The sequence below is a fragment of the Natator depressus genome, chromosome 9 (assembly GCF_965152275.1).
Source record: "Natator depressus isolate rNatDep1 chromosome 9, rNatDep2.hap1, whole genome shotgun sequence".
Classification (NCBI taxonomy): Eukaryota; Metazoa; Chordata; order Testudines; family Cheloniidae; genus Natator; species Natator depressus.
Window position 1 is genome coordinate 72,120,032 of NC_134242.1, and position 23,489 is coordinate 72,143,520.

General features: G+C 40.9%; 1 protein-coding gene across 7 annotated transcripts in view; it reads right to left on the minus strand.

The window, feature by feature from the left end:
- DACH2 (dachshund family transcription factor 2) overlaps nt 1-23,489 on the minus strand; it is a 480,235-nt gene that overhangs the window by 198,109 nt on the left and 258,637 nt on the right. For 4 of the 7 annotated variants that reach the window (XM_074964449.1, XM_074964452.1, XM_074964446.1 and 1 more), the window contains exon 3: nt 2,009-2,080. The exons of the other annotated variants lie outside the window; for them this stretch is intronic. In XM_074964449.1, coding sequence (XP_074820550.1) covers nt 2,009-2,080 — 72 coding nt within the window. The remainder of the gene's footprint in view (nt 1-2,008; nt 2,081-23,489) is intronic. 7 annotated transcript variants of the gene reach the window in all.

Consider the following 23,489-nt stretch of genomic DNA (forward strand, 5'->3'; position numbering starts at 1 on the left):
AAGAAAATAAAAAATATTGCTGGTGATTTGTCCATACCGGAGCTGATACAATAGCAAACCATACATTAGATTAAATTAGTCTCTTTTTCAGTTCACAAATTGTCCTTAGGTAGCTTGCATAACTTAAGTCCAAAATAAATGCTTCTGCTGGTCCTCTTCACAAGGGTAAATTTCACCCCAAATAATTTCTGCAGAATGTTCTTGAACTCTGAATAGTCACAATTCTCAAATTCTGCTGACTAGATTTGATTAAACATATACCAGCTATTCTGTTCCCTGACTGGATGAGTATAACTCTTAGAATCAGGTTTCTTGTGTAAATACTTGCGTTTAGGAATTCCAAATGTCCTTGCAACAAATATTCTCTATTATTCATCCTATTCATTTATATTTAACCTAATATTATGTGGCCTAAATATTATAGCACATATGTGAAATCATTCTATGTCACGTGACCCCCTATCCAAACTGTGAACACAATGCTGTTGAGTAGAATGATGGCGCTTTAGCATACATTATACAATTTCTGTTTATGTCATTTCTCATTCTACTTTTTAATCTCTGTTAAGCAGGAAACAATAATTCCAAAAAGTATACAGATTTTGTGATGTGCATAAATATTCAGTACAGGCTAGCTTATCATCACAATACTCTCACAAACTGAAGGACATAGTCTTGAAAACTTACCAGGTTTCCTAACTCATTGTTCTTGTAATAGAAACTGCACATATATAGGTTTGATAAGCTAGAAATTAATATGTATTATGAAAAAGAAATAGCAAAGACATGATTGCTTTCTCTGGAGAATTTCACATGTACCACACCAATGGTACTACACATATTATACTAAAAAGTATGCCGATCAGGAATATTACCACCACTGGACTGTATTAGATTGGCCTTCGTGTTAACTTTCTCTCTGATACAAATCATGCTACATATTATAGTACTACACATTAAGGTAATAACAGTGCTACTGTCCAACTAATTTTGGCCCAAGAAAGTTATAGATACAGGCTAGCTTGTTCAAGTTGTCATAGCTAGGAATTTTGAGGTGTAAAGGTAAACAAAATTAATGAAACTACATTATAAAGCATATAAACATTTAGAGACCAATTTCACATTAGTCTGATGTACACACACACTTTATATATAATATGAAGGTAAATGCATATACAGAGCCATAGGCAGTGCTTAAAGTGTGTTGGATCGCAACGGGTCACAGACCCAGGAAATAAAATTTCTAAAAAATAAGCTGGGTCACTGAGGCACAGAATTTTAGTACTGCGGGGAGGGGAATCCCTTTGATACTCTGCTTTCCCTGCTTGCCCACCTCCTGGGGAACAGCAGCCCATCGGGCTCCTGCAGCAAGCAAGCAGAACTCTTTCACCATTCCCACAGGAGAGGAGGGAGGGAGGAGCAGAAAGAGCCCAGCAGCTCAAGGCAGCTCTGAAACATTCCCTCCCCACCCAACACTATGTGCAACAGGATGGCAACTCTGTTTCTCCCCCGTCCCTCCCAGAAATACCTGTCCTTGCAAGGGGGAGAGGAGATTCTGAAGCAACTCACCCCAGACTTGAGAGGTGGGTGAAGAAGCTGCATGAGGAGTGGGGGGAACTGCAGAAGACATGGGGGAAGGGGTAACTGGAGGATTCAACAGATGGAGGGCAGAATTAATGGTGGGACAGGATTGATTTGGAGGTTGGGGAAGATTTAATTGCTGGGCAGAGGAACAGGTAGATGTGGGGGTGATAACAGACCCCCACACACACAACACACACACACTTTTTACAGGTCACTTTAAGCACTGCCCACAGGTATAGCTATACTGACAGAGATGGATAGACAGCATATGTCTTCCTATTCATCTGTCTTGCAACTTGAAAAATGCAAGCCTCAGGGTTAAAGAAGCAAAATTCTATGCAGCTGTACAAAATAATAGTTAAACAAAGCTTATATCTAGAGCCAAATACAGTCATTGACATGAGATATAAATAGTAGTAAACACCTTGGATTTGAAGAGTCTTGAGCTTTGCAAACTTTATCTGGGTTTCATCAGGAAAAAACAAAGTTCTTAAATCTGGAAAAAAAACACACGTTAAAAGCACTTATATGTCATTGAAATAGAATTCCATCTGCTAACAATATAGCTTTTTTTATTCTACATATACAGATTGACCAGATATCACCAGTTTAAAAATCCCTGCAGAAGCTAGTAAGTGGCAAAGGTATGTTTTCATTTGTTCATCTATATAAATGTATGAGGTTTTGTGTCTACATGAGGTGGTTCCTACAAGTGTTCAACATTGATGACTCTCCCAAGGTGGAAATCTCAAAAAGCTTCATTACTCACAAAAGCACATGTTCTCCAAGGAGAGATCACAGAGGAGAAGTGTCATATGATTGTTTACCTCTTCAAAATGACAGCTGGGGATCAGTACAAGTAAGCAAGGCTCACTGTGGCTGGCAATCACAACGTGAAGCCAATATACTACAAACTTAGCTCAGTACCAGCAGTGTTGTGTATGAGTCAGGTATGCTGTAAAATTTCAATGATGCCTTTAAATTCTAATGGTTTCAAGCTGCTGTAAACTTCTGCAGCAATCAAAAATAATCTGTCATGGGACTGAGGGGTATGAACATCATGTCATAGCCACTCTGCTGTTAGATTTATTGGAGGGTAAGGCATGTCATTTATGCACCAACTCACAGGAGAAAAAAGCAATCCCTATGAAGTTAATCTAATAATAGACTGGAAAGCAATGATTACTGTTTCATGTGCACTAGCTATTTGTAGCAGTGATTGGTCTAATTCAGCAGGCCTCACTTGTCAGAGCTCTGGGATTAACAAGTGTTTAGCTGAAAACCTATTGGGAAACATCAAGAAATGGTTTAATGAGAAACAAAAGTATTCCACTTCTAGGTCACTGAAACTCTCTCCGCCTCTACCCCCATCTTTAAAGAGCTTGTTGAAAAAGACTTATTGTGGATATAAAACAAATGCTGTGGAATGATAGTTTTAATTAATCTACACTATTATCAACACATTTTTCACAATAAAGTAGTTTGATCCGGCAATCCTTATTCAGGCAAAACTCCCAGGAAAGTGAGCAGAGTTTTTGCCAAAGTGTGAGTGCAGGATCAGGCCCACTGTAATACAACAACATATGCAGCCCCTTCTGCTTTACAAACATCAATTAACCACCTAATTCTCAGAACAGCCCTGCGAGGTAGTTAAAAATCAGTCTTATTAACCCCATTTTATAGACAGGGAAGCTGAGAATAGCAAATCTTAAACTAAGAGCCACATCACACACCAAGACAGTGGCAGACCTGAGACTGAAACTCAAAATATCTTGATTCCCAAGCCCATGCTCAGTCCACTAGACATGCGGCCTCCTGCTAAATGTCCTTAAACATTTCTCAATTCTGAAAACAACTTGTACAAAAGCTCTCCAGTCCCCAAGTTATTTATGTGCTGTAGTGTTAAAGAACCCTGGGAAAGAGTTTGCCTTTCAACTTGTTACATCCAATAAGAAAAATCCAAAGTAAATTGAGGGAAGGGTGCTATTCTCCTTCACACATAGACCTGTAATTCACTTTAGAGCCGCAGGAATGACTTGCATGGACAAAAGACAACATAGCTCTTGTCAACAGGAAAATCAGAAGTTAATCCTCTCCTCGGCGTATAACTCATTTTTCTCAGAAAAATTAAAATGCTCAGCATGGAATGGAGCAAAGCTGCCAAAAAAAAAAAAGAAGGAGAGAGTGTGTGTGAGAGAGAGAGAGATGGGGCACTGGCAACAGCACACGGACAGGAAATTTAGGTAGACTAGATCCACCCCCTTTCCACACCCATGTAGGCACCTCCATTCCCTTGGCGAGAAAAATCACAAGTAGCAGGAAGCAGCTGAGAACAATAATCTGCATAGACTAAAACCTACATTTTAAAAAAAAGTGAAACAGATAGTGCTACTCAAATCAGCATTAACAGCCTCTCTATGCATTATCCCCATCAGAGAGGTCACAAAGCACTGGCCCAGAGCAAATGGCAATGCTGCCACTGTTCTGTTGGATCAGACAGAAGACTGGAGAAGGATCCCCTTTGTTGACCCAGTCAGAGCTTGAAGGGGTGGGCCTAATGTTTTGTGCCGCTCCCCAACAGGCTTCTAAATTAGGCTGCATTCTCTCCTCTGACCAAGCCTTTCGCTTCCCTCTTGGTCCTACACAAAAGAAGAGATGCTATGTTGGACCAGCAGATCAAATCCTTTGTCCTTTTCAGCTACCTGTTCCTCTCTCACACCTTTTACTGGCCACAAAAGTTCCAGCTCATTTCTCAGTAAGGAACAGGGTATACAATTCAAGCCTACCAAATTGTTAAATGTGTGCAGCTGCATAATACTATCAGTACATCCTGTCATACAGAATATTGTATCTGCCAAACTTCTCAGTAGTTAGGGAATCAGGAGCCCCAGATGCATTCTCTGATATTAAAAACAATGAAAGAAAGTTTTATGTTTTTAAACTACAACTAAAATTCCCTTGTAAACTGTAAAAGTATTCTCTAAAATCTTAATGTTTTGCGGACTATTAATGGAAAGAAAATTTAGAATTAATGATCAGTTATTTTCACTAGAAATCTAATCCTAAGAATTATGCTCACTCAGACATGTGACCTACCTGTTCAATTAAATCAGAGCTTTTACTGGCACAGATGAAAGCAAGATAGCCAAAGCTATCTCAAAATGTAGCCAATAAAATACTCGAGACTCCACTCAGTGGTTCTAAGTGAGTGAAACAATTATACAAATACAGACCTGTTTCTTTAGCAGTGGCAATATCTGGCCCTATAAAAAGGCAACATTGACCAGCAATATCAATATATAGTATCAAGCTGCTAGGTCCTCAGAATCTAATACAGAAATCACCTGAGTCACTGTTAAACTAAGATTAACCTAGAGAGCATGTCTTTTAGTGCAGAAAATGCTTGCTTAATTTTTAATCTGGGATTTAGAACAGAAACTCAGAGGAAAATATTTGTATTTTACTTGAATTCCCTGTTGAAAGGGTAGAGTCACTTTGGAAAACACAAGTCTGACACATTCAAATTACACTGATTTTGGTAACTGCATTTTCCACACACAGGGATAACATCTTGGACTTGTTCTGCACCCAAGAAGATTTACCCACTAGAATTTTTTAAGTTCAGAGCAAAAAAACCCAAATTTTAGTTGGATTCATTATATACATATATATATGTTGCAACATGTGTAAAACTGTTATAAGTAATTAACTACATATGAGAAAAACCCTATTTTTCTTGTGCATACCTTGAAAGTGATGCATATAGTTCCTTAACTGGTTTCTGTTAGGAAGCATGTATAATTCCGCCAAGTTATTGCACTGTTTATAATTACAATTCATGGCATCCCAAGAAAGCATTGCAGGAATAGCACTGATATTCCACAGAAGACAAATATTGATTGAACCAGATAGAGCATTTATAATGACAGGAATTCCACAACCAAACTGGCACATCTTGACATATGTGAAAGCAAACCTTTGAGATGCCAAACAGAAGATGTGGAGCATGGAAGTCACGTTGCTAGCTGTCAACCAGCAAGAATGTACATGTGTGACACGTGAGTGATAACATCAGACATCACAGCTCACCCATTTCTGTAAATGCCCTCTAATTTTCTTGGATGGGAAAGTGTAGCCTTTGCAAAAACACCCAGGAGCTCAATATCCACTTACCTGACTAATCAATTTGGCATTAAATAAGTAAATAAATAAATATAAATATAAAATCTTAAAGCTGAATGCTCTTTTACTATCTTAAACTGGCTATTTGTATTATTGTCAATGATTTCTATTACAGTAGCACTTAAAATATGGTACATGCTGTACATATAAAAAGGTGAAGATGCTGCCCCAAAGAGTTTACAATTTGAAAAACAGTCACAGATGAAGAGTAAGAGAAAGAAGTACACGAGTAAGTGGTCAAGATGATAATAGGGCACATCCTGAGAGTTCCATCATATCTTGATGATGATGATGACGACAACATATAGCTGACTAATTTTTTGTACTCAGAGCAGAAATGGATCTTGATAGGGATTTGAATGCAGAAAGGGTAAGACCATCCAAGGAAAGCATCTGATATATAGGCAGTGGCATGAAAGAAAGCACAGTTGGAGGAGAAGCAGACAAACAAGATGTTAAGGTTAGCATCATTGGCTGAGTAGAGAAGACAGGAGATCAGACAATACTAGACAAGCAGAGATAAGTAAGGAGAGGCAGAATAATGCCCAGCCTTGAAAACAAGGCAAGAAGCTTGAACGTGATGCAATGGAGGAAGGGTACCAATTAGAAGGATTCAAAAAAAGGGGGAGACATGGTTATATTGATGGGTATGGCCCTACCAAATTCACGGCTATGAAAAACACGTCATGGTCCATGAAATCTGGTCTTCCCCTCCTCCCCCCCGTGAAATCTGGTCTTTTGTGTGCTTTTACCCTATTCTATAAAGATTTCACAGGGGGAGACCAGTATTTCTCAAATTCAGGGTCCTGTCCCAAAAGGGAGTTGCGGGGGGTCACATGGTTATTTTGGGGGGGGTCACAGTATTGCCACCCTTACTTCTGCACTGCCTTCAGAGCTGGACAGCTGGAGAGCAGCAGCTGTTGGCCAAGTGCCCAGCTCTGAAGGGAGCCCCCCGCCAGCAGCAGGATAGAAGTAAGCGTGGCAATACCATACCATGCCATGCCATCCTTACTTCTGCACTGTTGCCTTCAGAGCTGGGTGTCCAGAGTCTGGTGGCTGTTGACTAAGGGCCCAGCTCTGCAGGCAACAGCGCAGAAGTAAGCGTGGCAATAACATATGTTTCTATCCTTACTTCTGCGCTGCTGCTGTCAGCGGCTCTGGCTTCAGAGTTGGGCTCCCAGCCAGCAGCCACTGCTCCCCAGCTGGTCAGGCAGAGCCGCTGCCAGCAGCAGTGCAGAAGTAAGAGTAGCACTACTGCAACCCACCCTATAATAAGCTTGCGACCCCCACCCCACACAACTCCTGTTTTAGTCAGGATACCTGCAATTACAACACTGTGAAATTTCAGATTTAAATGGCTGAAATCATGAAATTTACGATTTTTTAAATCCTCTGACCATGAAATTGACCAAAATGGACCATGAATTTGGTAGGGCCTTATTGATGGGCAAAGAAGCTGATCTCAGCTTGAGTTCCTATGTACAATGCTTGACTAAAATTTGTCTGGGTACACAAATTCTCATCAGGGTTGCTGGGCAAAAGACATAGCGATAACAAGCAATTTCCCCCTCACATAATAAGCTACTGAGGAGAAAAAAATCATCTGTAACTCCAAATGATGGCTCCTAGTTACAAGCAATGCTCCAGACCAGGAAGACTAACCTAAATCCTGATAACATGTCTACAATGCTTAACAGATTTTTGCACAGGGATAGTCAAGCCTGGCAGCAAACAAACTTTCAGCAATCTGAAATTGGCAAACAGCTGTCATTTACAAAACACCAAATGAACGTCATCTAGGTTTTTATAAAGCCTACATTATCCTGATATATTTTAAATACACATCCAAGATTTTATCATAACAGTTTTTAAGGGCCAAATTTGCACATATAAACACCAAAAACTAGCCAATGGCAGAACCCTCCAAAATGACACTGGAAGATGGCACTACCTTTCTAGGACAATGGCAGTTAAATGATGCAGAACACAAAGGTCAAGAATCCACTGCATTTTCCATACATCACATATAGGAACTCTGTTAAGAGCCCACTAGAGCTAGCAGAAGCTGGTCCCATGCCACCAGCAAAAATGCATCCATCTTGTTAACAGTGTGAACCTTCCCACTCCTTTCTAAGACTCTGATTGCCTTTGAGACTTCTGCTTTCTTTCTCCACTGATCTGCACAAGACATATTCTGACTCTGTGTACTGAATCAGCAGGAGTGGGAGTTTCTTTCAGTTTCTCCCTGACCACATCTCTTGTTTCTTTACCTTTACATGAAATGAAATAAACCAACATATCTTAATCTTTTTGTATGGGACAATGTAACACTGTGCACCTAGAGCAGGGGTGGGCAAACTTTTTGGCTTTAGGGCCACATCTGGTTTCCAAAATTGTATGGAGGGCCAGTTAGGGGAGGCTGTGCCTCCCCAAACAGCCAGGCGTGGCCCGGCCCCTGCCCACTATCCGACCCGCACTGCTTCTCAGCCTCTGACGGTCCCCCAGGACTCCTGAGCCATCCAACCCCCAGATTCCCTGTCCCTTGATAGCCCACCGGGACCCCTGCCCCATCCACCCCTGCCTGTCCCCGGACCACCCCCAGACTGCCCAACTGCCCCCCCCCGCCACCCTATCCAACCCCTCCTCTCATGACTGCCCCCCCGGGACCTCTGCCCCATTCAACGACCCCTTCTCCCTGACCGCCCCCAGAACCCCTGCCCCGACTGCCCCCCACCGCCCCATCCAACCCCCCCCCTTCCTGACTGTCCCCCTAGGACCCCTGCCCCCATTCAATCCCCCTGTTCCCCGCCCTCTGACGGCCCCAAACCCTATCCACATCCCCGCCCCCTGACCACCACCCCAAACTCCCCTGCCCTCTATCCAACCCCCCCTGCTCCTTGCCCCCTTACTGTGCTACCTGGAGCACCGGAGACTGCCGGCTCTACAGCTGTGCTGCCCAGAGCACCAGGACAGGCAGCTGTGTCGCCTGGCTGGAGCCAGCCATGCCACCGCACAGCACAGAGCACTGGGTCAGGCCACAGCTCTGCAGCTGCGCTGCCCGGCAAGAGCTCGCAGCCCTGCTGCCCAGAGCAGCACAGTGAGCTGAGACTGCGGGGGAGGGGGAACAGCAGGGGAGGGGCCAGGGGCTAGCCTCCCGGGCCAGGAGCTCAGGGGCCGGGCAGGAGGGTCCTGCAGGCTGGATGTGGCCCGTGGGCCGTAACCTGCCCACCTCTGACCTAGAGGCACAAAAGAAATGTGGGGCTGGCATATGGACAGAATTATATACTGGTGTGATACCTGGGATGCACCATTTGTATGGGTAAATTATGTAGATCTTTGGACTCATTTCTGCATGGCCCCTTAGAATTTAAGTCCATAATTAAAATTAAAAACAATATTAGAAGCTTCCTAGGGGACTATTTGTTCTGCTAAACTCCTTAAAATTAACTGGTACTTAATGGCATGCAATTAATGGCAAATATGTTTCTAATTCTTAAAAGTGTAAGTTAAGTGTCCCCTCTGAATTATATCTGTTATTTAAAAAAAGCTCAGCCACAAGTCATTTTAGTCAATTTTAAAATCATATTTAATCTTTTCTTCTCATTCGAAAATCTGAAATATTACTTTATAATGATATAAAGTCATAAGAGAGCTGGAATTTTCCTAAATGGACCTAAATCCTCAAATATTTCAGCATCACTGCAAGAGAAGGTTGCACATCTGAAACAGCTCTAGTATGCTGGCTGATTCACATTCACTAAATGGATTAGCTGAAATAAGCATAATAAATAAAAGAGAATAAAATAAAAAACAATTTCACACTAAGTGAAGGCTTGACTTATAGGAAGTGGCAGCTCTGATGGCCCAAGGCGTAGAATTAGTTTTGCCACTCGATAATTTGACTGATTCACTTGAGTGGCCAGAAGAGGACATTTTCTGCCTGATTTCAGTGTAATCAAGTCACCTGCTCTGCGATTGCTGGGGCCAAGTCAATTGCACTCTGTTGAGCACTGAGCGTGTGCAGTAAGTGGCAAGAAGAGTGTTTTCTGCATATGTGTGCAGAACTATTGAGCTGTCAATGATAGTGGGATTTAGCTCTTTCTGTATATTAGTATACTTTCACTTGAGATCATACATGTAATATGAAAACAATCTATTCAAATTTACTCCTTTAGTTACCCACCATTTGGGAATCAGTGACAGTATTCATAGACTCAGATTCTAAAGCCAGAAGGGACCATTGTGATCATCTGTTCAGAGTTCCAATATACCACAAGCCATAGAACTTCAACAAAATAATTCCTAGATCAGATCTTTTAGAAAAACAGCTAATCTTGATTTAAAAATTGTCACTGATGGAGAATCCACTAATATCCTTGGTAAATTGTTCCAATGGTTCATTACTCTCAAGGTTAAAAATTTACATCTTATTTCCAGACTGAATATGTCTTGCTTCAACTTCCAGCCATATGATCATGTTATACCCTTTCTCTGCTAGACTGATGAACCCATTATTAAATATTTGTTTCGCATTTAGGTACTTTTAGACTGTAATCAAGTCACTCCTTAACATTCTCCTTGTTAAGCTAAATAGATAGACTCAAGGAGCTCAATTACTATAAGGCATGGCTTCTAATTCTTTAATCATTCTCAGGGCTCTTCTCTGAACCCTCTGCAATTTATTAACATCCTTCTTAAATCATGGGCCCCAGAACTGGATACAGTATTCCAGCAGTGGGTACTGTCTGTTGTAGACAGACTAGAAAAGATTATCTATCTTTTTAACTTACACATCCACCTATCCCAGTTAATAGATACTGATTAAAAAATAAATCATTTCAAGAAATTGGAGGGGAAATTACAAAAATAACTTTTCCGCCCTATTTAGGTATTATTGCCTCAAATTCTTTATAAACAATGAAAAAAGGGTATTTGTTGGATAATATTTTAAAACATCTTTTTTATTTCGTTTTCTCTCTCATATAAATGGCATATCCCCAAGAGGAAGGGAAATGAGCACACGAAAATATAGTAAGGATGTGAGCATGAAAATGATATGGCTGGCATTAGCAAGGTGCTGAACATTCTGAGCCTGTTCCAGTAAAGCACTCAATTTTAAGCACATGAATAGTCCCATTGACTACTGTTTGTAGCTCTCCTTTCAAAGCTCTGATTGTATACTCACATGACTGGAGCACTGTCATGGATGGGTATAAACTGTTCAGGAAAGACAGGCGGGGGAGAAAAGATGGAGGAGTTGCACTGTTTGTAAGAGAGCAGTATGATTGCTCAGAGCTTCAGTATGAAACTGGAGAAAAGCCTGCTGAGAATCTTTGGTTAAGTTTAGAGCCGAGAGCGACAAAGGTGATGTCATGATGGGCATCTGCTATAGACCACCAGACCAGGAGGATGAGGTAGATGAGGCAATCTTCGGACAACTAACTGAAGTTTCCAGATCACAGGCCCTGGTTCTCATGGGGCACTTCAATCACCCTGACATCTGCTGGGAGAGCAATATAGCAGTGCAAAGACAATCCAGGACATTTCTGGAGAGTGTTGGGGACACCCTTCCGGTACAGTTGCTGGAGGAACCAACCAGGGGCCGTGTTCCTCTTGACCTGCTGCTCACAAACAGGGAAGAATTGGTAGGGGAAGTAGAAGTGGTTGGCAACCTGGGCAGCAGTGATCATGAGATGCTCAACTTCAGGATCCTGACAAAAGGAAGAAAGGAGAGAAGCAGAATACGGACTCTGGACTTCAGAAAAGCAGGCTTTGACTCCCTCAGGGAACTGATGGACAGGATCCCCTGGGAAGCTACTATGAGGGAGAAAGGAGTCCAGGAGAGCTGGCTATATTTTAAAGAAGCCTTATTGAGGGCACAGGAACAAACCATCCCGATGTGCAGAAAGAACAGCAAATATGGTAGGCAACCAGCTTGGCTTAACAGAGAAACCTTTGGTGAGCTTAAACACAAAATGGAAGCTTACAAAAGTGAAACTTGGACAGATGACTAGGGAAGAGTATAAAAATATTGCTTAAGCATGCAGGGGTATAATCTGGAAGGCCAAAGCACAACTGGAGTAACAGCTAGCAAGGAATGTGAAGGCTGACAAGAAGGAGTATGTTAGCAACAAAAAGAAGGTGAGGGAAAGTGTGGGACCCTTACTGAATTGGGGAGGGAACCTAGTGACAGATGATGTGGAAAAAGCTGAAGTACTCAATGCTTTTTTTGCCTTGGTCTTTATGGACAAGGTCATCTCCCAGACTGCTGCACCGAGCAGCACACTGTGGGGAAGAGGTGAGCAGCCCTCAGTGGTGAAAGAGCAGGTTAAGGACTATTTAGAAACGCTGGACTTGCACAAGCCCATTGGGTCGGATGCAATGCACCCAAGGGTGCTGAGGGAGTTGGCTGATGTGATTGCAAAGCCACTGGCTATTATCTTTGAAAATTTGTGGCAATCCGGGGGGAGGTCCCAGATGACTGGAAAAAGGCAAATATAGTGCCAATCTTTTAAAAAGCGAAGAAGGAGAGTCCGGGGAACTACAGAACAGTCAGCCTCACCTCAGCCCCCAGAAAAATCATGCAGCAGGTCCTCAAAGAATCCATTTTGAAGTACTTGGAGGAGAGGAAGGTGATCAGGAACAGTCAACATGGATTCACCAAGGGCAAGTCATTCCTGATCAACCTGATTGCCTTCTATGATGAGATAACTGGCTCTGTGGACATGGAGAAAGCAGTGGATGTGATATATCTTGAGTTTAGAAAAGCTTTTGATATGGTCTCCCACAGTATTTTTGCCAGCAAGTTAAAGAACTATGGATTGAATGAATGGACTATAAGGTGGATAGAAAGCTGGCTAGATTGTGGGCTCAACGGGTAGTGATCAAAGGCTTGATGTCTAGTTGGCAGCTGGTATCAAGCGGAGTGCCCCAGGGGTTGGTCCTGGGGCCAGTTTTGTTCAACATCTTCATTAATGATCTGGATGATGGGATGGATTGCACTCTCAGCAAATTCGTGGATGACACTAAGCTGGGGGGAGAGGTAGATAAGCTGTAGGGTAGGGATAGGGTCCAGAGTGACCTAGACAAACTGGAGGACTGGGCCAACCTGATGAGGTTCAACAAGGACGAGTACAGAGTCCTGCACTTAGGACAGAAGAAGGCTGGGGATCGACTAGCTAAGCGGCAGTTCTGCAGAAAAGGACCTGGGGATTACAGTGGACGAGAAGCTGTATATGAGTCAACAGTGTGCCCTTGTTGCCAAGAAAGCTAACGGCATATTGGGCTGCATTAGTAGGAGCATTGCAAGCAGATTGAAGGAAGTGATTATTCCCCTCTATTCAGCACTGGTGAGTCCACAGCTAGAGTACTGTGTCCAGTTTTGGGGCCCCCACTACAGAAAGGATGTGGACAAATTGGAGAGAGTCCAGCAGAAGGCAACGAAAATGATTAGGGGGCTGGGGCACATGACTTATGAGGAGAGGCTGTGGGAACTGGGCTTAATTTAGTCTGCAGAAGAGAAGAGTGGAGCGGGATTCGATAGCAGCCTTCAACTACCTGAAGGGGAGTTCCAAAGAGGATGAAACTCGGCTGTTCTCAGTGGTGGCACATGACAGAACAAAGAGCAATGGTCTCAAGCTGCAGTGGGGGAAGTCTAGGTTGGATATTAGAATCATAGAATCATAGAATATCAGGGTTGGAAGGGACCTCAGGAGGTCATCTAGTCCAATCCCCTGCTCAAAGTAGGACCAATCCCCAACTAAATCATCCCAGCCAGGGCTTTGTCAAGCCTGACATGAAAAACTTCAAAGGAAGGAGATTCCACCACCTCACCTCCCTAGGTAACGCATTCCAGTGCTTCACCACCCTCCTAGTGAAAAAGATTTTCCTAATATCCAACCTAAACCTCCCCTACTGCAACTTGAGACCATTACTCCTTGTTCTGTCATCTGCTACCACTGAGAACAGTCTACATCCATCCTCTTTGGAACCCCCTTTCAGGTAGTTGAAAGCAGCTATCAAATCCCCCCTCATTCTTCTCTTCCACAGACTAAACAATCCCAGTTCCCTCAGCCTCTCCTCATAAGTCATGAGTTCCAGTCCCCTAATCATTTTTGTTGCCCTCCGCTGGACACTCGCCAATTTTTTCACATCCTTCTTGTAGTATGGGGCCCAAAACTGGACACAATACTCCAGATGAGGCCTCACCAATATCAAATAGAGGGGAACGATCACGTCCCTCGATCTGCTGGCAATGCCCCTACTTATACATCCCAAAATGCCACTGGCCTTCTTGGCAACAAGGGCACACTGTTGACTCATATCCAGCTTCTTGTCCACTGTAACCTCTAGGTCCTTTTCTGCAGAACTAGCCATTCGGTCCCTAGTCTGTAGCGGTGCATGGGATTCTTCCGTCCTAAGTGCAGGACTCTACACTTGTCCTTGTTGAACCTCATCAGATTTCTTTTGGCCCAATCCTCTAATTTGTCTAGGGCCCTCTGTATCCTATCCCTACCTTCCAGCGTATCAACCTCTCCTCCCAGTTTAGTGTCATCTGCAAACTTGCTGAGGGTGCAATCCACACCATCCTCCAGATCATTAATGAAGAGATTGAACAAACTGGCCCCAGAACCGACCCTTGGGGCACCCCACTTGATACCGGCTGCCAACTAGACATAGAGCCATTGATCACTACCCATTGAGCCCGAAAATCTAGCCAGCTTTCTATCCACCTTATAGTCCATTCATACCATTCAAGCCCATACTTCTTTAATTTGCTGGCAAGAATACTGTGGGAGACCATGTCAAAAGCTTTGCTAAAGTCAAGGAATAACACATCCACTTCTTTCCCCTCATCCAGAGAGCCAGTTATCTCGTCATAGAAGGCAATTAGATTAGTCAGGCATGACTTGCCCTTGGTGAATCCATGCTGACTGTTCCTGATCACTTTCCTCTCCTCTAAGTGCTTCAGAATTGATTCCTTAAGGACCTGCTCCATGATTTTTCCAGGGACTGAGGTGAGGCTGACTGGCCTGTCGTTCCTCAGATACTCCTTCTTCCCTTTTTTAAAGATAGGCACTACATTAGCCTTTTTCCAGTCATCCGGGACCTCCTCTGATCACCATGAGTTTTCAAAGATAATGGCCAGTGGCTCTGCAATCACATCCGCCAACTCCTTTAGCACTCTCGGATGCAACGCATCCGGCCCCATGGACTTGTGCTCATCCAGCTTTTCTAAATAGTCCCGAACTACTTTTTTCTCCACAGAGGGCTGGTCACCTCCACCCCATGCTGTGCTGCCCAGTGCAGTAGTCTGAGAGCTGACCTTGTTTGTGAAGACAGAGGCAAAAAAAGCATTAGGAAAAACTATTTCAACAGGAGGGTGGTGAAGCACTGGAATGGGTTATCTAGGGAGATGGTGGAATCTCCATCCGTAGAGGTTTTTAAGGCCAGGCTTGACAAAGCCCTAGCAGAATGGTTTAGTTGCAGTAGGTCCTGCTTTGAGCAGGGGGTTGGACTAAATGACCTCCTGAGGTCTCTTCCAAACCTACTTCTCTATGATTCTAGGATACTGTATGTCAAATGCAGAGGATTTCTCATTAATTCTGAAAAGATTTCCTTCCTTTATAAAAATCTTAAGTATTGTTTTTATTATTTGAAAAGCATATCTACTCAACACACAAATTACAGTCAGTAATTAAGCATTTTACCATATTTTACAAGCACCTAATGCTAAAAACAAAAAGTTTAAGCTGTATAAAATTGATTTAGCATTGTTTCAACCTATTTTCTTCTTGACATTATGTTAGTGCATGATTCATCCACATTTTCAGAATCAAAGTCCACGATCTGGCAAATCTAATCTGTTAATAAAATGAAAAGGTGACCTTGCCTAATTTAATAAGTCAGTGTAGAAATACTCTTTCAACATGTTAAAGAATTACAGAAAGGTTATCATAGCTTGCTTTTATGAGACTGTACCCTACCTTTTCCAGATCATTTCTCAGACTTGCATTACTGTAATTCATTTGATTACATAAAAAGCTTTGTAGATCACTATATTTTAATAAAGGCTTTGTTTTGCTACTAAAAATGTCTATCATTTACATTTAAAGCATGTATTATATACCGTACCTTCCTTTTTGGAGTCAAGGTTTAAATACTCTGCCCATCGTTAAATGAGGCTTGTACTTTGGGGAATTTTTTTTCTTTGCAGAATATTTTTGGGATGAATTCAGTGCTGGCTAAAGGGTCCAGGCTGATAGCCTATGAGACTAAAGTTCTGCAGTTATTCTTAGAACAGGTACAACATGATAGCAAAAGTGCAACCTGTCCTATATAATCCCACAAACATGCCTCACTCTTAACTGGAGAGGATCATCCCCAAGAGTGAAAGGGTAGTTTAGTATCTATGCCCATTCAGGCACTGGCATCTCATCTTAGAACCCTAATTAATAAGGAGAAGTGATTCTGCAGAATGGACACATTTCCACTTGGAACTTAATATGCCTCATCAAGTTATTTAAGATGACTCATCAGACACACCAACACATTTCAGTTATTCTATTTCAAAAATTCAGTTCAAATTTGTGCCCAGAACTGCACATTTAGTAAGCATAACAGGAAGCAAAATTATTAGAGTCTTTATGAAGTTATCGGGTTTTTGTCCTGAATGCATGAGGCTAGATGGAGAAAGTAAATAAGGAACTGTTATTTACTCCTTCTCATAACACACAAACTAGGAGTCACCAAATGAAATTAATAGGCAGATTTAAAACAAACAAAAGGAAGTATTTTTTCACACAACGCACAGTCAACCTGTGGAACTCCTTGCCAGAGGATGCTGTGAAGTCCAAGACTATAACAGGATTCAAAAAAGAACCAGATAATTTCATGAAGGATAGGTCCATAATTGGCTATTAGCCAGAATGGAAAGGGATGTTGTCCCTAGCCCCTGTTTGCCAGAAGCTGGGAATGGGCGACTGGATGGATCACTTGATGATTACCTGTTCTATTAATTCCCTCTGGAACAGCTGGCATTGGCCACTGTCGGAAGGCAGAATACTGGGTTAGATGGACCTTTGGTCTGCCCCAGCATGGCCATTCTTATGTTGAAAGAGCACCCCAATGAAATGCGAGGGTTTGGAAGGAGGGCACAGAGAATGTGCTCCCCCACATACCCCTTACAAACTTCCATGCAGCGGTTGACAACTGCAGCCCATGCATTTCCTACAGCATAAGATCTGCTCAAGGATACTGCCTTTGCACATGCAGTTTCTCCAAAAGGAGCAGGGAGAAAGTAGGGCCATGCTTTTCTGCTTCGTTCAGCAAAGCTGCTCTTCTAAGGGACAGGCACAGTATGAGCACACTCCCCAGGAGCTCCAGTGCAGCTCTGTCTTACTTCGCACACAGGGCTGTGACTTAATGGCACAGTCTGGCTCACAACTGTGAATTTTGCTGGACTGACCCTCTCTCTCTGGTTACTTGCAGCAGCAATTTCTTGTATCTGAACCCTTTCATCACACATGCAACTTTATTGATAATTCCAACACAAATGCCAATCCTAAAATTCTGAAGTAATAAACAAGCATAAATAAGACACTAAAAGTTGTGAGATGCACACTTAAGGAAATCTGGACAAAGACCCTCCTTCGCAAATTCTTATACCAGGTCACAATTTGCATACTTGTGACATGTGAAATGAAGGTCTTTGTGGAAAATGAACTTCTATGGGAGTTTTTTATTTATAGCTTCTTTTTAAGCACAAAGTATTTTTGTCTAGCTTCTTTTTAAGCACAAAGTAACTCTGCTTGCAAGTTACAACAAAATCTCTTTTCGTGCTCGTCTCTCAGGCGCTGGTATATTTTAATGTCATTATTTTTTACTTTCATTTGGTATTTCCCTTTTATTTTTTCATAAATGAAGAGCCTGCAGTTCACGCCTTCAGCTCTCACAATTTGGACCCAAACCAAATCTATTAGCGATGTGCTTTCATGATTATTTATACTGTATAGTACTGAAGTAAGCTGAGTTGACTGTACTTAACAATGGGAAGGTAACTTTACTGAGCATTGTGTACCAACATGTAAACTTTTCTGCAACTAATACTCCAAACTGAAATAAGACTGGTTGTGCAGCAGAGTGGCATTCAATAGGCAAGCACACACTAGACATCTACCAATGTGATATATGCCATCATGTGCCAGCAATGCCCCTCTGCCATGTACATTGGGCAAACTGGACAGTCTCTACGTAAAAGAATAAATGGACACAAATCAGATGTCAAGAATTATAACATTCATAAACCAGTCGGAGAACACTTCAATCTCTCTGGTCACTCGATTTCTGATCTCAAAGTGACTATCCTTCAACAAAAAAACTTCGAAAACAGACTCCAATGATAGACTGCTGAATTGAAATTAATTTGCAAATTGGATACAATTAACTTAGGCTTGAATAGAGACTGGGAATGGTTGATTCATTATAAAAAGTAACCTATTTCCCCTTGTTTATTCCTCCCCCCCCCCACTGTTCCTCAGACGTTCTTGTTAAACCCTGGATTTGTGCTGGAAATGGCCCACCTTGATTATCATACACATTGTAAGGAGAGTGATCACTTTAGATAAGCTATTATCAGCAGGAGAGTGGGGTGTGGGGAGAGAAAACCTTTTGTAGTGATAAACACCCATTTTTTCATGGTCTGTGTGTATAAAAACATCATCTGTATTTTCCACAGTATGCATCCGATGAAGTGAGCTGTAGCTCACGAAAGCTTATGCTCAAATAAATTGGTTAGTCTCTAAGGTGCCACAAGTACTCCTTTTCTTTTTGCAAATACAGACTAACACGGCTGTTACTCTGAAACTAGACATACAGTTAGGCACAAACAGTCCAACTCAGCACTAACATATGGGCTAACTTGGATAATAACGTGCGACCAGAGAGAAGGACTAGGAAATAGATGCGTCACAGACAGATGTGTAAAAATATATATATACAAAATTTGCTACAACTATACACTGAATAAAAGCTATTTTCATGAAAAGCATGGTTTTCACTTAACCATTGTTTACCCAAATTTTAAGAATCTCTGTCTTGATGCATTAATAAATGATGTGATAAGATCAGCAAATATAATTTCTAGAAAAAAATGTACGGAAAAAATGCTTTCTGGAAAACTAATTTATGTAACTCACATCTCTGAACAATAAAAAAAATCACATATTTCTATTAATAACCACTTTTTGCAAAACATTATCAAATCTTTTCATAGTTAAAGCGTGAGGGCAAATGACTGTTGGTATCCATACACTTGTCAAAAATACTGTCAGAAAATTAAATTCTCCTTACACAACATTTGCCAGAGCTAATCCCCTGGATATACTTCAGGTTAAAATGAGAAGGTAACACATAACATTGATATTGGGAGTTAAACTTCATCAAGACCAAATATTCTTGGATGCCAAGAAAGCATCCCCACATAAACATATAGACTATTATTTTTCTAGCAGAGTAGTTTTAAGTTAATTTATTATATTTTTATGGAGCGTAGACCCACATCTTATTCACAGCCTGTCAGTGCAGCAGCAAATTATAGAAAACATAATACTAAACATTACAACAGAAAGCAAATATTTATCTAATTTGGATTCTGTAATTTTTAAAGTAAGTGAATGCTTACTTTATTTGTGTCAAAAGCAAATAAGTATGGCCACTACTTTTACTGGTCGTAGTACAATGTAAAGGGTGTATGGCTATCAGTCAAGCAATTTCCACTGTAGACATTAGCACTTAGATTTTTCACTAAAAGCGTTGTTTTCTATTCATCTGAAAAGAACCTAGGCCATCAACTATCAAACTACTTAAGCATGTGCTTAACTTTAAGTGCATGAGTAGTCCCATTCAAGTCCGCAGGACTAGTTGCATACTTAACTTTACTACAGACTACAGAGCTCTACTGGCACTAAATTAATAACATTATCCAGCTATTATATTCCTTCAAGAGGAATTCATCACAGAGGATGAAATACCACTGAGAAAACTCCTGTATTTAATATGGTGTGTGTTTATGGTATCATTTGCTGAGCTTTGTTTTGTTCCCTATATTAATTTTCTGGACAATTTGCAACAGTATTGTTACACCAACTGTTCACAATTTTGCCAAAATACAGACTTAGAAGACTTTCCTATGAGAAATCTCACAACTCAAATCTAATTTAGATATGGAGGGCTAATAAAGAGCATATTATTTGAGCAAACAAGTTGGATTAAGACACTGCAAATAGATGGTTGACTATATTCTTTTGCTCCATAGATCAACATTTTCCTGCAAATACATTATCTCTGTGAGATATGGTAACAGTAACAGTCAACTCTGCAATGAAAAGTTTACAATTGTGTTTATTTAAATGGACTCTATTAAATTAAATTTTGGTTTCTACTTTATTACAGACAATTACTAGTGAAGCCACCAAAAATGGGAATTAAAATGACTAAAGATACAATGGGCCTGTGTGTCCTTTGCGAAATACCACTAAAATCAACTGAATAAATTTGTCCCAGAGTGCAGACACTAGTGGGGGGACAAACTATTTATGCTCCTTTTCTGTAATGTTATACCCCATCATTTTCAGAGTAGTGTTTTAGCACACACACTGCCCTATTCCCAAACAATGGAGAATCAGGATTAGGTATGATCTTGGCAAAAGGTAGCATCTCCAGAACCTGAAGTTGCTCAATTTGACTACAAGAGGTTTATCGTACTAGAGTGCATTTTGATGAGCCTCAAAACCAGCTGAGTCAATAAGCTGATCCCTATTAATGTCAGTGGAAAATGCCTCAATGCCAACTTAATTTCAATTAATTCAGACATTTAATCAAAGCTAGTATAACTCCTAGAACTAAGATTTAAGCTAACACCCACAAAAGGGTTTGAGATTCTTAAAGGAACACTGTCAAGACATTTAAATAACAGAATATGTACTGTGCTTTAAAGCTACATTTACTGGATGGAGATTCTAGACTCTCATTCAGAGTCCAAGTATTTTTGTTCAACTTACTGTAGCCAAGAAAAATAAAACCCAACAGCCACTGTTCAGTCACAATATTATTTTGTTGCTGCTGAAGCAACCATCCAGACAACAGAGGGAGCTCAAATTAAAAAGCCTTCTTTCGGAGCTTTGCAGATATCATTGCTAATGTTACCTCTATTCATGATAATTCTGAGTAATGAGTAATATAGAAAAGAAGCATTGCCAAGCCACACTGGTTTCCCCATAAGAAGCAAAGCATGAGCCTGGGCGAGAGAATCAATATCTGCTAAATGGAAAAGGACAAAGCCATTAACAGGAAACAAATTTATTATCAATCTGCTAAGAGAGGTTCTGAAAACCATGAAGAAAAATAAAGATTATGAATTATTAAAAAACTTGACTTGTTATTCATTTATCTACTTATTCATGTGAGGAAACTTTCTAGCCTTTCCCTAAATTTATGACTCACCCACACTACAGCTACTCTACAAAGTACCTACTTGTAGCATAATAAAAAGAACTGTAAGAAATTTTCATAACAAACTCCCAAAACAGATGAAACTTCCCTGCTTAAGAATTTTGTTACCATCTTGAAACAGGGGCTAAGTTTCCCAAACAGTTCACTGACATTAGCAAATCTGGCCAAGTTGAGTCCAGACGTGGACTGAATATTAAGTGCACTCAGTTTTTCTCACCTCAAAACGTAGCAAAATTGCCCATTTTGGCTGAGATTCATTTTGAGTTTTGAGATCTCAAAGGACATATGAACTCAGGAGCATCGAAACCAAAAACAGCTTTGCACAAACCCCTGTGAAATGAAGCTATCAAGTTTCACACCTCTCTGATAATAATTAGTAGCTGAGACCATGTTTAATTAAGTTATCAAAAAACTGAATTTTAACAATATATTTTCGGGGAGGCTGAAGCTCAGACATTTTTCTACATTATTTACATGAGTTTTCCTTTCTCAGGGCAACATTCATTAGCTATGGTACTAAAAATGAGGAGTTGCTAAAGAAGTATATGAATTTTTATTATTTGAAAAGATAATTCTTTGTACAGTTATTTAAGGTTTGGCTTGTAAGCATGTCATTGGTATAAAATATTTCTCATTTCGGGGACACACCAGACGGAATGCAGGCCACTGTGGGATATGCCATTTATCACAATGACAGTGCATAGGTAGCAGTGATCCTCTCACCACGGGGGGAAGCTAGAACTGCAAATGTGGAGCAGCATTAAAAGCTGGACTAGTGGAGTTTGGCAACACTTGTACTTCTCACTAACTGAATCATATTAATTTATTAGCCATATATATCGAAGTAATTCACTACAGAACTGTCACCACGAACAGTTTATAACTATTAGCATTCCCCATAGGCAGAGAAGTCATCTTGAAGCAGTGTGTATGTCTTTGATTTTTTTAAAGATAATAATAACTCAGTCAAACCAGGTAATGCCAATAATGACAAAGTTGTCCATATGCTTCCTATTAGAAAGGGAGCTTAAAAAAGAACATCCATGATTACCAAAAAAGGATAATGGGAAGCAACATAAGTGATCTGCAGAAGTGAGATGTAAACATACCAAAATGTTCAGTCTACTATGTTGATGGGACAGTTCATTAATCCATATAATCATTTGCTTCCTTTGCTCCAAGGCCAGTTTAAATGGGACATAGAGGATTCACACTTCTTTCATTTTTTTGACAGCAGCCATCAGGCATGGTAGCCCTATATCTAGCTACTTTAGGTGGTGAAACAAGTCAACAGGTACTCTAAATTGACCAGGAGGGTGTGCTTACAAGCTGCTTCCTCCCAGAATCCAATCAGCTCAGCTTCACAATAAGAACAGAGGAGCTTCTAAAGATTTGGTGGCTTGTATATTTTTCTAGTTTGAATAAACACCAGAATTTTCTAAATTTATCTGAATTTCAAACATTTCAGCCAATGCCACACGCTGCTGTTGAGCAACAGCCATGCAGCAGAGCTCTCTCTTTTGGCAACAGGCCCTACTCTGTCTTGGCTGCATCTCTCAATAAGCATGCTCTCATTCCTCTTCACCCCTCAGCTCTGCAGGCCTTCACAACAAGTCTTGCAGCTTCTCTGCTAGGCCAAAGACTGCTACTCAACTGCAGCTTAGAAGCAGCTTTGGGACCAGGTATAGGTGGAAATCGGGAGAGAAACTGTGATTAATAAAAGGCAGGTGGGCACTGATTGTGTTGGCAAACCTCACATTTAGTTCTTTAACACACAGAACCTAAATTAAATTGCTGGAAAGACCAGAGACAAATTATTCTTGATATTTTTCTATGCCTACAGAAACAATAAGAAGCTACTGTTTAATATAGTAATTGGAAGCAAGGCAACACCTAAACTTACAGTATTCTGGTAGCAACTACTTTATTGATTAAATACTCAAAGGTGCTAGTTGGTATTCATTATCTACTAATATATTTATAAAATGAAACTATTATTAAAAGTTTAACTGTAAATGGAAAATCAACAAGAAGTTACGTTAGACTGAATAAATTGCACAGATTTGCAAACAAGGTGTTGAGTTTTCTACCCAAGCACTTAACAGCCAAAAAGTCAAAGCTGGGAAGTGCAGTATGCCTAATTTAACTGCCTGTTTTTTGTGTGAAAATGACCATGTGTACCTGAGTTGCTACAAGCCAAATGGGTGATGAAA